The 13,382-nt window shown below is 45.3% G+C and overlaps 1 protein-coding gene across 1 annotated transcript in view; it reads left to right on the top strand.

Annotated features, from left to right (window-relative positions):
• The first annotated feature begins 506 nt into the window (after positions 1-506).
• The window catches only part of BBS2 (Bardet-Biedl syndrome 2), a 34,306-nt gene continuing 21,430 nt past the window's right edge, over positions 507-13,382 (top strand). The window contains exons 1-5 of the mRNA XM_055145407.1: positions 507-957; positions 4,970-5,201; positions 8,352-8,473; positions 8,755-8,817; positions 9,946-10,023. Coding sequence (XP_055001382.1) covers positions 841-957; positions 4,970-5,201; positions 8,352-8,473; positions 8,755-8,817; positions 9,946-10,023 — 612 coding nt within the window. The 5' untranslated portion in view covers positions 507-840. The remainder of the gene's footprint in view (positions 958-4,969; positions 5,202-8,351; positions 8,474-8,754; positions 8,818-9,945; positions 10,024-13,382) is intronic.

The following is a 13,382-nucleotide window of genomic DNA, read 5'->3' on the forward strand; positions in this document are numbered from 1 at the left end:
TATGATTAGTGCTGACTACGTCAACTCCAGAAGAGCATCTGCCCTTTGCTTACTGCAGTATTTCTCGAACAGCACCTCAGACCGAATAGCTCTCCACCTCCCACCCCCTCCACGCCCCAATATTGAGGGCTTTTCGGGAAGCTTCATGATGTCTTAGTTTTGCATCTTTTCGTTTAAAAAGTGACTTTTACAAGAGACCGTTGGCTACTTTAAATAAAGTTTATTAATTTTTTTTTTCACTTTAATAAGTTTAAAGTGTGATTTTGGGGGTAGGGGGAAGGACACTTAATGCAGGAAATTCTGCGGTTTTTCTGATTTCAGCCAAAACAAGGGAGAGTTCCGGGCACTCAAGACCTCTAGGAGTGGCGTGTGGTATCCACGGGGATGCTGGGAAGAGACGCCCCGGGATGCTCGGGCGCAGACACGCCCACCAGCCAACTTGCGCGCGCAGTCGAAAGGCGCGCGGGAAACCACAGCAACGGAAGACGCTTCTCCATCCAGCCCCAGCGGCGAGCGGCGCAGGACGGCGCAGCTGAGGGAGACCGGCGGTCTGCGCAGCCGCAGAAGGAGACAGGAGGCCTGCGCAGCCGCAGACGGGCGGGTCTGCGCAGCCGCAGAAGGAGCTGGGCGGGTCTGCGCAGCCGCAGAAGAGGCGAGCGGGTCTGCGCAGCCGCAGTGAAACCCCGGGGGGCCCGCGCTGGCCCCCGCCTTAGAGGGTGCTCGGCCCCAGCTAGCTGCCGCCGGGCTGGCCTGGTCTGCATGACCCTCCCCGCGGCGGGTGAGGCCGGCTCCACGGCGCAGTCCTGGGCCGCTGCCCTCCTCCCCTGAGCCGCCGCCATCATGCTGCTGCCCGTGTTCACCCTGAAACTGCGCCACAAAATCAACCCCCGCATGGTGGCCGTAGGGCGCTACGACGGGACTCACCCGTGCCTGACGGCCGCCACCCAGGCGGGCAAGGTAACCGGCCCGGAGCCCGGGTCCCCGCGGTCCCTGGAGGTCCAGGACCAGCCCGGGTCCCTGAGGCCCCGCCCCTCCCTCGAGACCCCGCCCCCAGCCGTGGTGGTTGCCGGGCAACGGGCCTGACGCTAAGCGTTAGGTCGCCACTCTGCGCTTAATAACTCGGCGACTTATCCGAGCAGTTAGCTCTGTCATCTGGCCCCTAGAGCTGGGCAGTGATGGGTGGAAGCCCTGTACGGATAGAGCCCTTGGTGGGGCAGAGGGGCGGGACGGGGAAGCCTCTTAAAAGGGGTTTGCTGAGGGTTCTCAGTATAGCGGAGCTCAGCATTGGCAAGTCCAGGCCTTCCACCAGCTCACATCTCAACACCAGTTTTCCTGGGGGAGTGGAAGGTGGCGGGGGAGTTAAGGGGGGTGTAAAATGCAAAGCCTCCTAAACTCAGCACGTTTGAACTTTATCCATGTGTGCACGTGTCTTCCCTCCTAACTGGCTCACTGAAGACCTATGAGGTGCTAACTTGTGCCAGGTTTCCATGCAGGGTGCTTAGAGAGATTCAGAGTCATTTATCCATGACAAGACTTTGCATGAACGTGGCCATTGTGCTTGTTGTTGAGATTCAGAGAGTCCCTACCTCCAGAAAGTCCAGACCATCAACAGACAAGGCAAATCAAGGCCTTGAGTATTGATAGAGGCATGGACTCTCATGTCCATCTAGCGCACATACATGAGCTAGAGACACCCGTGCAATAAGCCAACAGGCACACGAAACCAGTCTTTGCCTTAATTTCCTCAGCATCTTTGCTACTAAGTCAAGTGCAGCTACATGGCCGGGTAGGGTGGATCCTGGCCGGGTAGGGTGGATCCTGGCCCAGTACCCACTAATTTCCGTGACTTTGATCCTTAACAGTTTCTTCCATACTATAAGGATAAATAGATTAATATGTGTCCAGTTCATGGTCTTTAGAAAATGGTCAGTAATAGCTGTGATTATTTCCTTTGGTATTACTTTCACTTAACTGATCAAAGAATGCTTGAAGCTTCTGGACTAGAAAGTGGTGGAAATGAAATTAGAAGTATGTTCTTTGGTCCAGTGTGAATTTGATAAGTGAACGTTTATGTCAGGTTTTTTTTTTGTTTGTTTGGGGGGTGTGCAACCAGCAGTGCTCAGGACTTATTCCTGCCTCTGGGAAACCATAGAGGGTGCCAGAGATTGAACCCAGGTTGGCTGCGTGCAAGGTAAACACCCTACTGTACTATTGCTCCAGGATTTAGAGTTTTCTTTTTTTTGGTTTTTGGGCCACACTCAGTCAGGGGTTACTCCTGGCTCTGCACTCAAGAATCACTCCTGGCAGTGCTGATATGGGGTGCCCTGGATGGAACCTGGGTATGCCACATGCATGGCAGGTGGTTTACTCCCTATACTATGCTCTGAGCCCCATGGATTTACAAGGTTTTTTTTTTCTTTTATTCAAAGAACTTTTGCCACTGCCTTGTTTTCTGCTATGACATGCCTTTGGGTATATAGATAAATCATGTTTCATTTTGATTAGCAAAACCAAGCAACCCTTTGCACAAGACATTCTTGTTGGTGTAGCTGTCTGTACAGTGAAATTAGTGGATTGAAAAGGTTTAGTTGACATTAGTTCAGCACTTCCTTTATTGATGTCCCCTGTGTGCTGTGAACTTGTTAGCTCTTTTTTTTCCCATTTTCTTTCTTTTTTAAAAAAATTTTTTAATGAAACATTGTGAGATAGAATTACAGACTTACACACTTTTGTGATTACTTTTCAGTCATACAATGGCCGAGTACCCATCCCTCCACCTGTGCCCATTCTCCACCACCATTGTTCCCAGGATCCCTCCCACCAACCCCACCTCAGCGCCCCCTGCCTCTGTGGCAGGCACATTCCCTCTTTCTCTCTCCGTTTGAGTGTTATGGTTTGCAGTGCAGGTAGTAAGTGGCCATCATGTTCGGTCTGTAGTCTACTTTCAGCACTCATCTCCCATCCCGAGATCTTGTTAGCTCTTAAGGAACAAGGGTGAATGTGACACATGAGATTCACCTTGGATCTCACATGTGAAAAGAGGGAGACACAGACAGCAGAAAGCACGTGCGTGCTCTGGCAGACAGCTTGGCAGAGCTGGAGTGAAAGGAGATTGCTGTTCTAGACCCGATGATCCGAGCAGTCTCTGTTACGATAACATTAATCAGAGGTTTGACCACAGTGAGGCAGCATGCCCCATGGAAATGTAGCATACGGCAGCTTCTAGGCAAAGGGATGAGCCTGTGTATAAAGGCCTTGTGGAGGAGAGACGGCCTTGGGGGGGTTCCAGAAACTGGAGGCTGCTGAAGCCTAAGAGTGAGGTAGCCAGGGGACTAGCTCACGTGGCCCAGAGCCTTATGGGCCGTGGCAAGGACACTGGTTTTGAGGAAGTGAGTGATGGGATTTGATTTCTGTTTTAAATAAATGAAACCTTGAGAGTTACATGGAGGAAGTACTGTAGTAAGATGTGGGGTCATGGGTGGAGGAGTGAAGCAAGAAGCAGACATAGGGGGCTGGAGCAATAGCACAGCGGGTAGGGTGTTTTCCTTGCACGTGGCCGACCCAGGTTCGATTTCCAGCATCCCATAGCACTGCCAGGAGTAATTCCTGAGTGCATGAGCCAGGAGTAACCTCTGAGCATTATCGCTGGGTGTGACCCCCCCCCAAATAAATAAGGCCCCTCTCCCCAAACCTAGTTGTCCCAATAGAGAGCATTACTACCCCTCTTGAGAATTAATGTTCAGGTCCAAACCTCATGTTATTATTTTTCAATAGCCAAAGCCCAAGGAAATTTCATGCGCAGACACATGGGTGATTGTGATCTTTGAAACGACCAGTTACTTTTGGACTCATCATTCATTCTCTCTTGGTCGTCTAGACCCCAGCTTCTTAAACGCATAACCGAAGGTGGGGGTGGTGAAAAATTTGGCAACAGTGAAAGGTCCCTGGACCCAAAATTAGTTCACAGTCCACCGTGGAGTGATCCTGAGGTTCTTCTGGCAGTCTGCCCGTGTTACATTTCTAAAGGAGTGGCGAGAGGAAGACGCCTGGGGTGCCCCCACCTAGACCCGAGACCCGTGTTGGTTTCCCAGCCGAGAGCCAGATGGTCACCGGTGGGCCCTAAGATATTCCCAGAGGGCAGTGAAAAATCACAGAAATGGGGGGTGCAGCTTGAAACTAGGGGCCTACAGAGAGGGAACAATGTCTAAAGTGGCCACGGTTAGTTGGAAAAAGGAATCATGGACTTACCCATGAAAATCTGCAAGAAGCTCCACGTGTTTGACTCAGTTTGTAACAACCAGACTTCAACACCACCAGTTTTAACTTGTGAAACCACAGTGCCAAGTATTAGAAAGCTAAAAATGTTTAAAAACTTTTTTAGGTGTTTGGAAGAAAGATACCAAAGGAAAAGCACAATTAATTTCTGGTGGTGGGGGGCGGACACCATATTCGGTGGTGCTCAGGGCTTACTCCTGACTCTGCACTCAGGGGTTATTTCTGGTGGGGCTCAGGGGACCGTATGTGGTACCAGAAGATCAAACCCAGGTGCGTGCAGGGCAAGCGCCCTCCCCCTATACAATCTCTCTGGTCCAAGGCTGTATTATTTTCTGTGATCTTCTTGGTTTGTAGCAATCTCTTGTAGCAGCTTCCTAAAGGTTAATCAGGAAAAGGCTGATCTGTTTGAGGCTTTTGAGTTCCCACTAGTGGGCAGCCTCTCAATGATCCTGCTAAGCCACAACTAGATCTTGTCCACTACCTGCCCTTTCCCAGACCGAGAACCACTGGATTTTCACCGGTCATAGTGTCTGAAGGCTGGCCACCCCAGAACTGTGTGTCAGTGTGTTTTGAGTTTTGTAGGTGATTAAAGTGCCTTCTCAATGCACTTCTCAACCTGTTCATAATCCAATTTGAAAAATAATAATCCGTTATTTTTGGCATAAGATACTTGAATGAACTGTTTCTGCTTTAGGTTTTTATTCATAATCCTCACACACGGAACCAGCATTTCAGTGCCGCCCGGGTCTGCCAGAGCCCGCTGGAGTCGGATGTTTCGCTTCTCAACATTAACCAGGCTGTCAGCTGCCTGGCGGCAGGAGTCCTGGTCCCTGGCCTTGACTACGATGCTCTTGTAGTGGGAACGCAGACTAACCTTTTGGCCTATGACGTCTACAATAACTCAGATTTGTTCTACCGAGAGGCAAGTATTTCCCATTCTTACCGTTGAGTTCTCCTTCCTGAGAACAGCTCAGATGTTTATTTTGGTTTGTCGATGAAATCGCTGTTGTAGTGTAGATAACGAGGAGGTGTTCCGTTTGCATCTGCTTCACAGACTTGACATGAGGGCACGTGTCTGTGATGCTGCCACCTCTCAGGATCTATTGAGAATTCAGCTCAAAGCCAGGAAACCAGCAAACCTGTCTCTGGGTGGTGTTGCTTTAATGTTGAATACAGTGCTTTATAGGAGGAACACTTGGGGCCTGCCCTCTGCAGGCTGCTACAGCGTGACTAGTCCAGGAATTCATATTTACAAAAAGGAGTAGTAGAGAAGCAAGCAAAAGGAATGCTTTCTGATTTCTTCACCTAGAAATAATACTTTAATCTTATTTTTGCAGAATTACTAATAATTATATAAATTTTATTTTTTACAAAATGGGATCATTATAAATGTAGCCTTTTACTTTCATAGTTGCTTTATTAGGTATAATTCACACATTATGTGATTCACCCTTTAAGATATACAATTCAGTAGTTCTATGTCTCGAATGGGAGTCATATAGCTGCCACTGAAATCAGTATGAAAACATTTTCTTTCTTTTTTTTTTTTTTCATTTTGGGTCACACCTGGCGAATCACAGGGATTACTTCTGGCTTTGCACTCAGGAACCACCCCTGGTGGTGCTCAGGGGACCATATGGGATGCTGGGACTCAAACCCGGGTCGGCCACGTGCAAGGCAAACGCCCTACCCGCTGTGCTATCACTTCAGCCCCTGTTTTCATTATTTTTATTTTATTTATCTATTTATTTATTTATTTTATTTTTATTTTTTTATTTTTTTGTTTTCTTTTTTCTTTTTTTTTTTTTTTTGCTTTTTTTGGGTCACACCCGGCAATGCTCAGGGTTACTCCTGGCTCTGCACTCAAGAATTACCCCTGGTGGTGCTCGGGGGACCATATGGGATGCTGGGAATTGAACCCGGGTCGGCCGCGTGCAAGGCAAACGCCCTACCCGCTGTGCTATCTCTCCAGCCCCCTGTTTTCATTATTTTTAAAAAATAAAGCCCATACTGTTACTTCCCTTTACCCCAACCATTAATCTACTTTATTTCCACTCTGAATATCTCATATGAATAGGATCATATAAATGTGTTCTCTTGTGACTTGCGTATTTAGTGGAATTTTTTTTTTTGCTTATTTTTTTGGATCACACCTGATGATGCTAAGGGGTTACTCCTGGATCATGCACTCAGGAATTACTCCTGGTGGTACTCGGGGGACCATATGGGATGCTAGGAATCGAACCCGGGTCAGCCGTGTGCAAGGCAAATGCCTTACCCACCGTGCTAATGCTCCAGCCCTAGTGGAATATTTTTTAAGGTTGATCCTTGATGTAGCAAATACCAGCACTTTATGATTTGATATTATTTCATAATATACGTATTATGCATGTATTCATCAGTTAATGAGCATTGAGTTGTTTAACTTCCTAGCAATTTTGTGTGGCCTTCTCATGTAGTAAGTATATTGTGAACATCTTTATATGCTATATGTTCATATTTATGCTCTATTCTTACTGGTTCTATAATATTTATGTCTTAATATTTAATATATCATTTGTTTAGTCACTTCCATCTTGTTGCATATTTATGTTATTATCATAGTTTCTATATTGTGGTTGATATGTGTGTGTATATATATATACATATATATATACAAATATATATATATATATATTTTTTTTTTCTTTTTGGTGATGCACAGGGGTTATTCCTGGCTCTGCACTCAGGAATTACTCCTGGCGGTGCTCCGGGGACAATATGGGATACTGGGTATCGATACCCGCTGTGCTTTCTCCAGCCCCGCGATTGATATTTTGATGAGCTAAATGCTTGGCAATTTCTCCAGTTATTTTCTTACAATAATCTTCTTAAAGTGTATTTTTTTTTGGAGGGCATTTTTGTTTGTTTTGTGTTTGGGTCACACCTGGAAGTGCTCATGAGTTGCTCCTGGCCTGGTATTCAGGGATTATTCCTCTTGGTGCTCAGGAACCAGGTGGTGGCACACCCGGAGCTTACTTGTGGCTCTGTGCTCAGGGATCACTCCTGATGGGTCTTGGGGGGCCATATGAGACATTGGGGATGGAACCTGGGTGGCTGTATGCCAGGCAAGCGCCCTACCTGCTGTACTATCACTCTGCCCATCTGGAATGCTTCTTACTGTGGTAGATACACACGGAGAAGTGCACATCCCTTAAGCTTACCGTTCTTTGACTTTTCTTTTTCTTTCTTCTGCTTTTGGGCCACACCTGGTAGTACTCAGGGCTGCGTGGTGTGCCATGGTTACTCCCTTGCAGTGCTCGGGTACGTGAGGTACACGGATTGCACCTGGGCCTTTCACATGTGGCACGTGTGCCTCAGCTTTTTGAGCTCTCTCTGCAGTTCAAGGTCACTGAGGTTGTTTTTTTGTTTGCTTTTTTTGCACCCAGCAGTGTTCAGGGATTACTCCTTCGGGGATCAGGGGGCCACATGGGAAGGCAGGGATTGAACCTGGGTCAGCTGTGTGCAAGACAAATGCCTTCCTTGCTGGACCATCTCTCCGGCCCCGACCTACTTTAGTTTTTGATGGTCATTTCTGCTGTCTTTTCTTTATAGTCAGCCCTTTAAATATTTTTCCTATGCTTTCCAATTAAAATGTTTATATTTTATAAAGGTTATATAAGAACTCTTCCTATATAAAAAACAATTATTGTCTACAAAGATGTCCTTAAATCTTCCAAAAATAAACTAAGTCATGCTTAAGTACTTTTTCAAGAAGTCTGAGTATGTCCTAATTCTGGATGGTGGGTCTCTGGGTATTTTGTTCTCTTACTCTCTGTGGTTTTCAGTAACTTACCATTTCAAAAGAATAGCGATAAGAGGTCTAGGTGATAAACACCAGAGTCCATCCCCCTGTGCAAGGTTCTGTGCACATCCTTGGACACACTCTGGATGACCACCGGCCTGCTTCCCACTCCGGGGACCGGCTAGCTCCTCACAAAGGCTGACAGAGAGTTTGGGCATCCAGACGAACGTCAGAATGTGCCTGTGAGTCGCCGCATCTGAGATGTTCCGTCTTGTTTTTCCTGCGTAGGTAGCAGATGGGGCCAATGCAGTTGTGCTGGGAACGCTGGGAGACGTTTCCCCGCCCCTGGCAATTATTGGTGGAAATTGCGCCCTGCAGGGCTTTGATGCTGAAGGAAATGATCTCTTTTGGACGGTAAGAAGAGCAAACTGCTCTTTGTTACTTTTACATTTATTTCTTACGTCCCATCCCCACGTTTTGACTTTTAATGTTAAATTATTCGCTTGCTTGCTTTTAACCATGATGTAAAGAGTAATAAAAGCAAAATAGAGCACTATAATTTTGCATGTTATACAAAAAGGATCTGATGGATCTGAATAATGCCTATTGGTAATTTGTAGAACCTTCTCATTTAGGTAGATGATATATTTGGATTAAAAAGATGGCGTATTAATAACTTTTGGTTTTATCTTCAGGTTACCGGCGATAATGTTCGTTCCTTGGCCTTGTGTGACTTTGACGGTGATGGGAAGAAAGAGGTCTGTGGAGGAGGAGAAACTTAGCGTTCAGCTGAATAAGTTTTCCCACGACAGCGACTTCAGTGTTGAAAGCGTAGCACTTCGTTAGCTTTCATGGTTGATTTTGGTACTCTCTTGCTAAAAAATGAACTAATTAGTCTCATTTTTCCTTTTTTATTTTTCCCTTTTGGTTTTTTGCCACACTTGGTGATGCTCAGGTGTTACTCCTGGCTCTGCACTCAGTAATTACTCCTGGTGGTGCTCGGGAGACCATATGGGATGCTGGGGATTGAATTCAGGTCTGCTGTGTGCAAGGCCGATGTCCTCCCCACTTTTCGCTCACTCTGGCCCCTGACCTCTTTTTATTCTTCCTTTTCTTTTTACATAAACATTGACTTGTGTTTGTCTAATATTGATTCAAGAACATGACATTTTAAAGACCGAATGAGGAGAGAGGGCAGTGCAGTTGAGGGATGGGGCTCCAGTTACTTCCTAATCTTGTAACTTCTTGCTTCTGATGCTTTGAAACCATCTCACTAAGTAGTTTTCAACTTGGACCACCTTTTTTTTTTTTTTTGGACCACCTTTTTCTGGAATCTGAAAGTTTTAGAGATAGTTGCTTACCTTTCAAAATCACTTGCACTGGATTTGTATCTGAAAGGCAGGTACAAAGGTAGAAAGGCAGGGAGAATTTTCAGTGATAGAACCCAGGTTGATAGAAGTGCGGCCCTCGGGGAAGAATGAAGTCTGTTGGTCTTGACAAGAGGGAACCTCCCGAACATTTGATTTGTGGGGGATTAGAACTCTGATGTGGCAGTAGCAACATAGAACCTATTATGTCATTTTTGGGTTTGTTTTTTGGATTTTGTTTGTTATTTTTGGGCCACACCCATCAATGCTCAAGGCTTTCTCCTGCCTCTGTGCCCAAGGATGACTCCTGGTGGGGCTTGGGGGGGCCCCATGGGTGCCAGGAATCAAATCCAGGTCAGGCACATGCAAGACAAACACCCTGCTTACTGTATTATCAGGCCCTCTGTGTGTGTGTGTGTGTGTGTGTGTGTGTGTGTGTGTGTGTGTGTGTGTGTGTGTGTGTGTAACTTATGCTGCATTTAATTACTGAATTAAATACGCCTGATTTCCCCTATTCAGCTTCTTGTTGGATCTGAGGATTTTGACATCCGAGTTTTTAAAGAAGATGAACTTGTAGCAGAAATGTCAGAAACAGAGGTAAGAAGTGGCACCTCAGAATTCCAGTGATCTGGAACAAGATCAGCACAGACATACAACACCAGATGACAGTGTTGGGCCATGTGAGCGCCAGAGAGTTTAGGGGAAATGGGGACACACTACAGAGAAAGCATTTTGTTTTGTTTTGGTTTGGGGCCATATCTGGCGATGCTCAGGGGTTCGTCCCAGCTCTACATTCAGCAATTACTCCTAGTGGTGCTCAGGGGACTGTGTGGGATGCCGGGGTTGAACCTAGGTTGGCTGTGTGCACGTCCTACCCACTGTACTATCGCTCTGACCCTGAAAGAAGCATTTTAAAATTCTGTGTTTTGAAACAACTGATGAGATAAAGAAGAATTGAGGGTAGTCAGGCACATGATTTTAATGAGTTATTACATATTACATATTACTACTACTATTTATTACTATTGGCAGTAACTATTGTGCACATTTTGTATGCCCGGCACAGTTCTAAGGATTTAGCTGATTTAAACCTTACAGCAATTTAAACCTATTAGTAACATTTTCTTATTTTAATTGTACAGATGAGAAAACTGATGCTTTGTTGTTGTTACTTGCACAAGGTCATGGCGAGTTGGCTAGGCTTTGAATTTGTGCCTTTGTCTGTGCTACTTTCATGTATATGTGTGTGTGTGTATATAGACATAAATTTACATGTGTATTTATTGTTGTAGTTGTATGTTTTGTTTGGGGGCCATACCTGGTTGTGCTCAGGACTCACTCCTGGTTCTGCACTCAGGGATCACTCCTGGCAGGGCTCTGGGGACCGTCAGGGGTGCCGGGGATCTAACCTGGATCAGCTGAGTTCAAGGCCTGTGTACTCTCTGACCTGTACCTGCTTATGTATATTAAGTTGGACTAGTGACGTGCAGAAGTGAAGTTCTGTTTTGTTTTGAGACCACACCCTGTGCTGCTTAGGGCTGCTCCTAGGTGCTTGGTTGAAGTGCTTGGTTGACCCTGTGATCCCCGGACTGAATCCAGTTCTCCTGCATACAAAGTATATACTCTGGCCCTTTGAGCTCTCTCCCCAGCCCCCATAAATGATTTTATTTTTGGTTTTAGGGCCACTCCTGGTGATTCTCAGGAGTTGCTCTTGGTACTAGGGGAGGGCCATGTAATATGGGCTATTGCCAGGCCTCTGGCAGGCAATTTAAGTAAAATTTAGTCTCCTAATTCAAATTGATTACTTTCAAGTTATGTTTCTGTATGTAATATTAACAGCTAGATTTTAGAGAAATGGTTAGTTTTCTTTGAGATTAGATTGTTCATGCAGTTACTCATGTAACTCACCTAAGATATTCCTTACAGAGTTTAAAGTTCCATGTGTAATATGCAAAGATCGCTTTATTCTGGGTAGTTCTGACATTTTTAGGATTTTTGATGATGATTTTCTAAGATTAGGCTAAGAAGAAACAAAAGAATTAGGATATTTTGAATTAAGGAAGAAGAGAATAAAGGAGCTGGTGGACACTGTAAATGGACAGGGAAGCAAAAACCAGAGGCATCTCAGATCAGAATGGTAAATGCTGCAAAATTGAGTCAGGTAGTATTTGGGAGACCATATCAGAAAAGCTTTTATTTTTCCCAATTTTGATTACACTTGTTTTCAAATTTTCTTTTCTTTTTTTTTTTAATCGAATCACAGTAAGATGCACGGTTACAAAGTTGTTCATGATTGGGTTTTAGTTATATAGCATTTCAACATCTGTCTCTTCACCAGTGTACATTTCCCACCACCAGTGTCCCCAGTTTCCCTCCTGCCCCACCCCGCTTCCTCTTTCTGTCTCTCTGTCTCTCTGTCTCTCTCTTCCTTATGATTTGTAATACAGATACTGAAAAGCTATCATGTATTACTTTACTATCTTTACTACTTTCAACACTCGGTTCCTGTCTAAAATGATCGTTTCCAACTATTATTGTCATACTGGTCCCTTCTCTACGTAGCTGTCCTTTCTTTGCCTTGTCTCCCTCCCCCTCCAACACACACTTGTGGCAAGCTTCCATCCATGGGTCAGTCCTCCTGGGCCTCGTTTTCCATACTGAAAGCTTGAGGGCACTGGCTTCTAGATTTACCCGACTACTGTCCTTCTTATCATCCACTAAAGCTATACTGGAGAGTCAGACTTCTGTTCCCCTGACACAAAAGGAGACCAAAACACAAACTTTGCTATTATTATACAAAGTCTTAACAACACCCGAGATTAATTTACCTTTAATCTACAGCAAGAGTCACAAAATTTACATTGCACTGCTATACTTTTTAATGTCATTAGTTGTTTTATATATATATACACACATATATATATATATTTTTTTCTTTTTTCCTTTTTGGGTCACACTCAGCAATGCTCAGGGGTTAATCCTGGCTCTGTACTCATGAGTCACTCCTGGCAGTGCTGGGGGACCATATGGGATGCTGGTGATCGAACCCGGTTGGCCGAGTGCAAGGCAAACGCCCTCCCCACTGTACTATCACTCCGGCCCCAGTTGTTATATATTCTTAATATAAAGTTGTTGTAGACAAAGGCGAGCGAGGGACGAGGTGTGTGCAGCAGTGTGAGAGTGTCGGTCTGTGCAAAGGCTTCTGTTTCATGTGTACCACAGAGAAGGTCCTGAGCGTGGGTGAGACTGAAGGGCTTGAGTGAGCCAGACCAATGAATTAAGGAAGGACTGAGGGACCAGGGAATCTGGGAATAAGCTTATACAGATGTTGCCTTTTACAACCTTATTCATTTCAGGGCGATTTCCTGCCCTCTAGGTTGACCTGGGTTCCAGCTCAACTCTCTGTTCCCAGATCTCTGGCAGCTGAACGTACTCTGCACTGCTGAAAGAATGCCTTGAGCTAAAGAATTCTAAATCCCACACAGTACTTTGTATTCCGAGTTAAGTGAAGTGGGTGGTTTTGTAGAAATGTTGTGGGTGTCAAGGAAATTATGTAACGATTCTCTGCTTGATACAGTTTATTTCTTAATATCTCTTTGCATTAGGCTCAGAATTAGAAAGTAAATCTGCAGGACCATAGAATTCTTCAGTTTTGGTTTGTAACTTTGTGTAATGTATGAATTCTGTATATGATGTACATATATAACCCATGTGCTTGGGTTTTTACTTTTCAAAGGTTTATGTTTTCTTCTAAAAAATATCTTCATGGCCAGAGCGATAGTACAGTGGGTAGGGTTTTTTTTTTTTTTTGGATTTTTTGGTCACACCTGGCAATGCACAGGGGTCACTCTTGGCTCTGCACTCAGGAACTACCCCTGGCGGTGCTCAGGGGACCATATGGGATACTGGGAATCGAACCCAGGTCAGCTGCATGCAAGGCAAACACCCTACCCGCT

This window comes from Sorex araneus, chromosome 8 (assembly GCF_027595985.1).
Source record: "Sorex araneus isolate mSorAra2 chromosome 8, mSorAra2.pri, whole genome shotgun sequence".
Classification (NCBI taxonomy): Eukaryota; Metazoa; Chordata; class Mammalia; order Eulipotyphla; family Soricidae; genus Sorex; species Sorex araneus.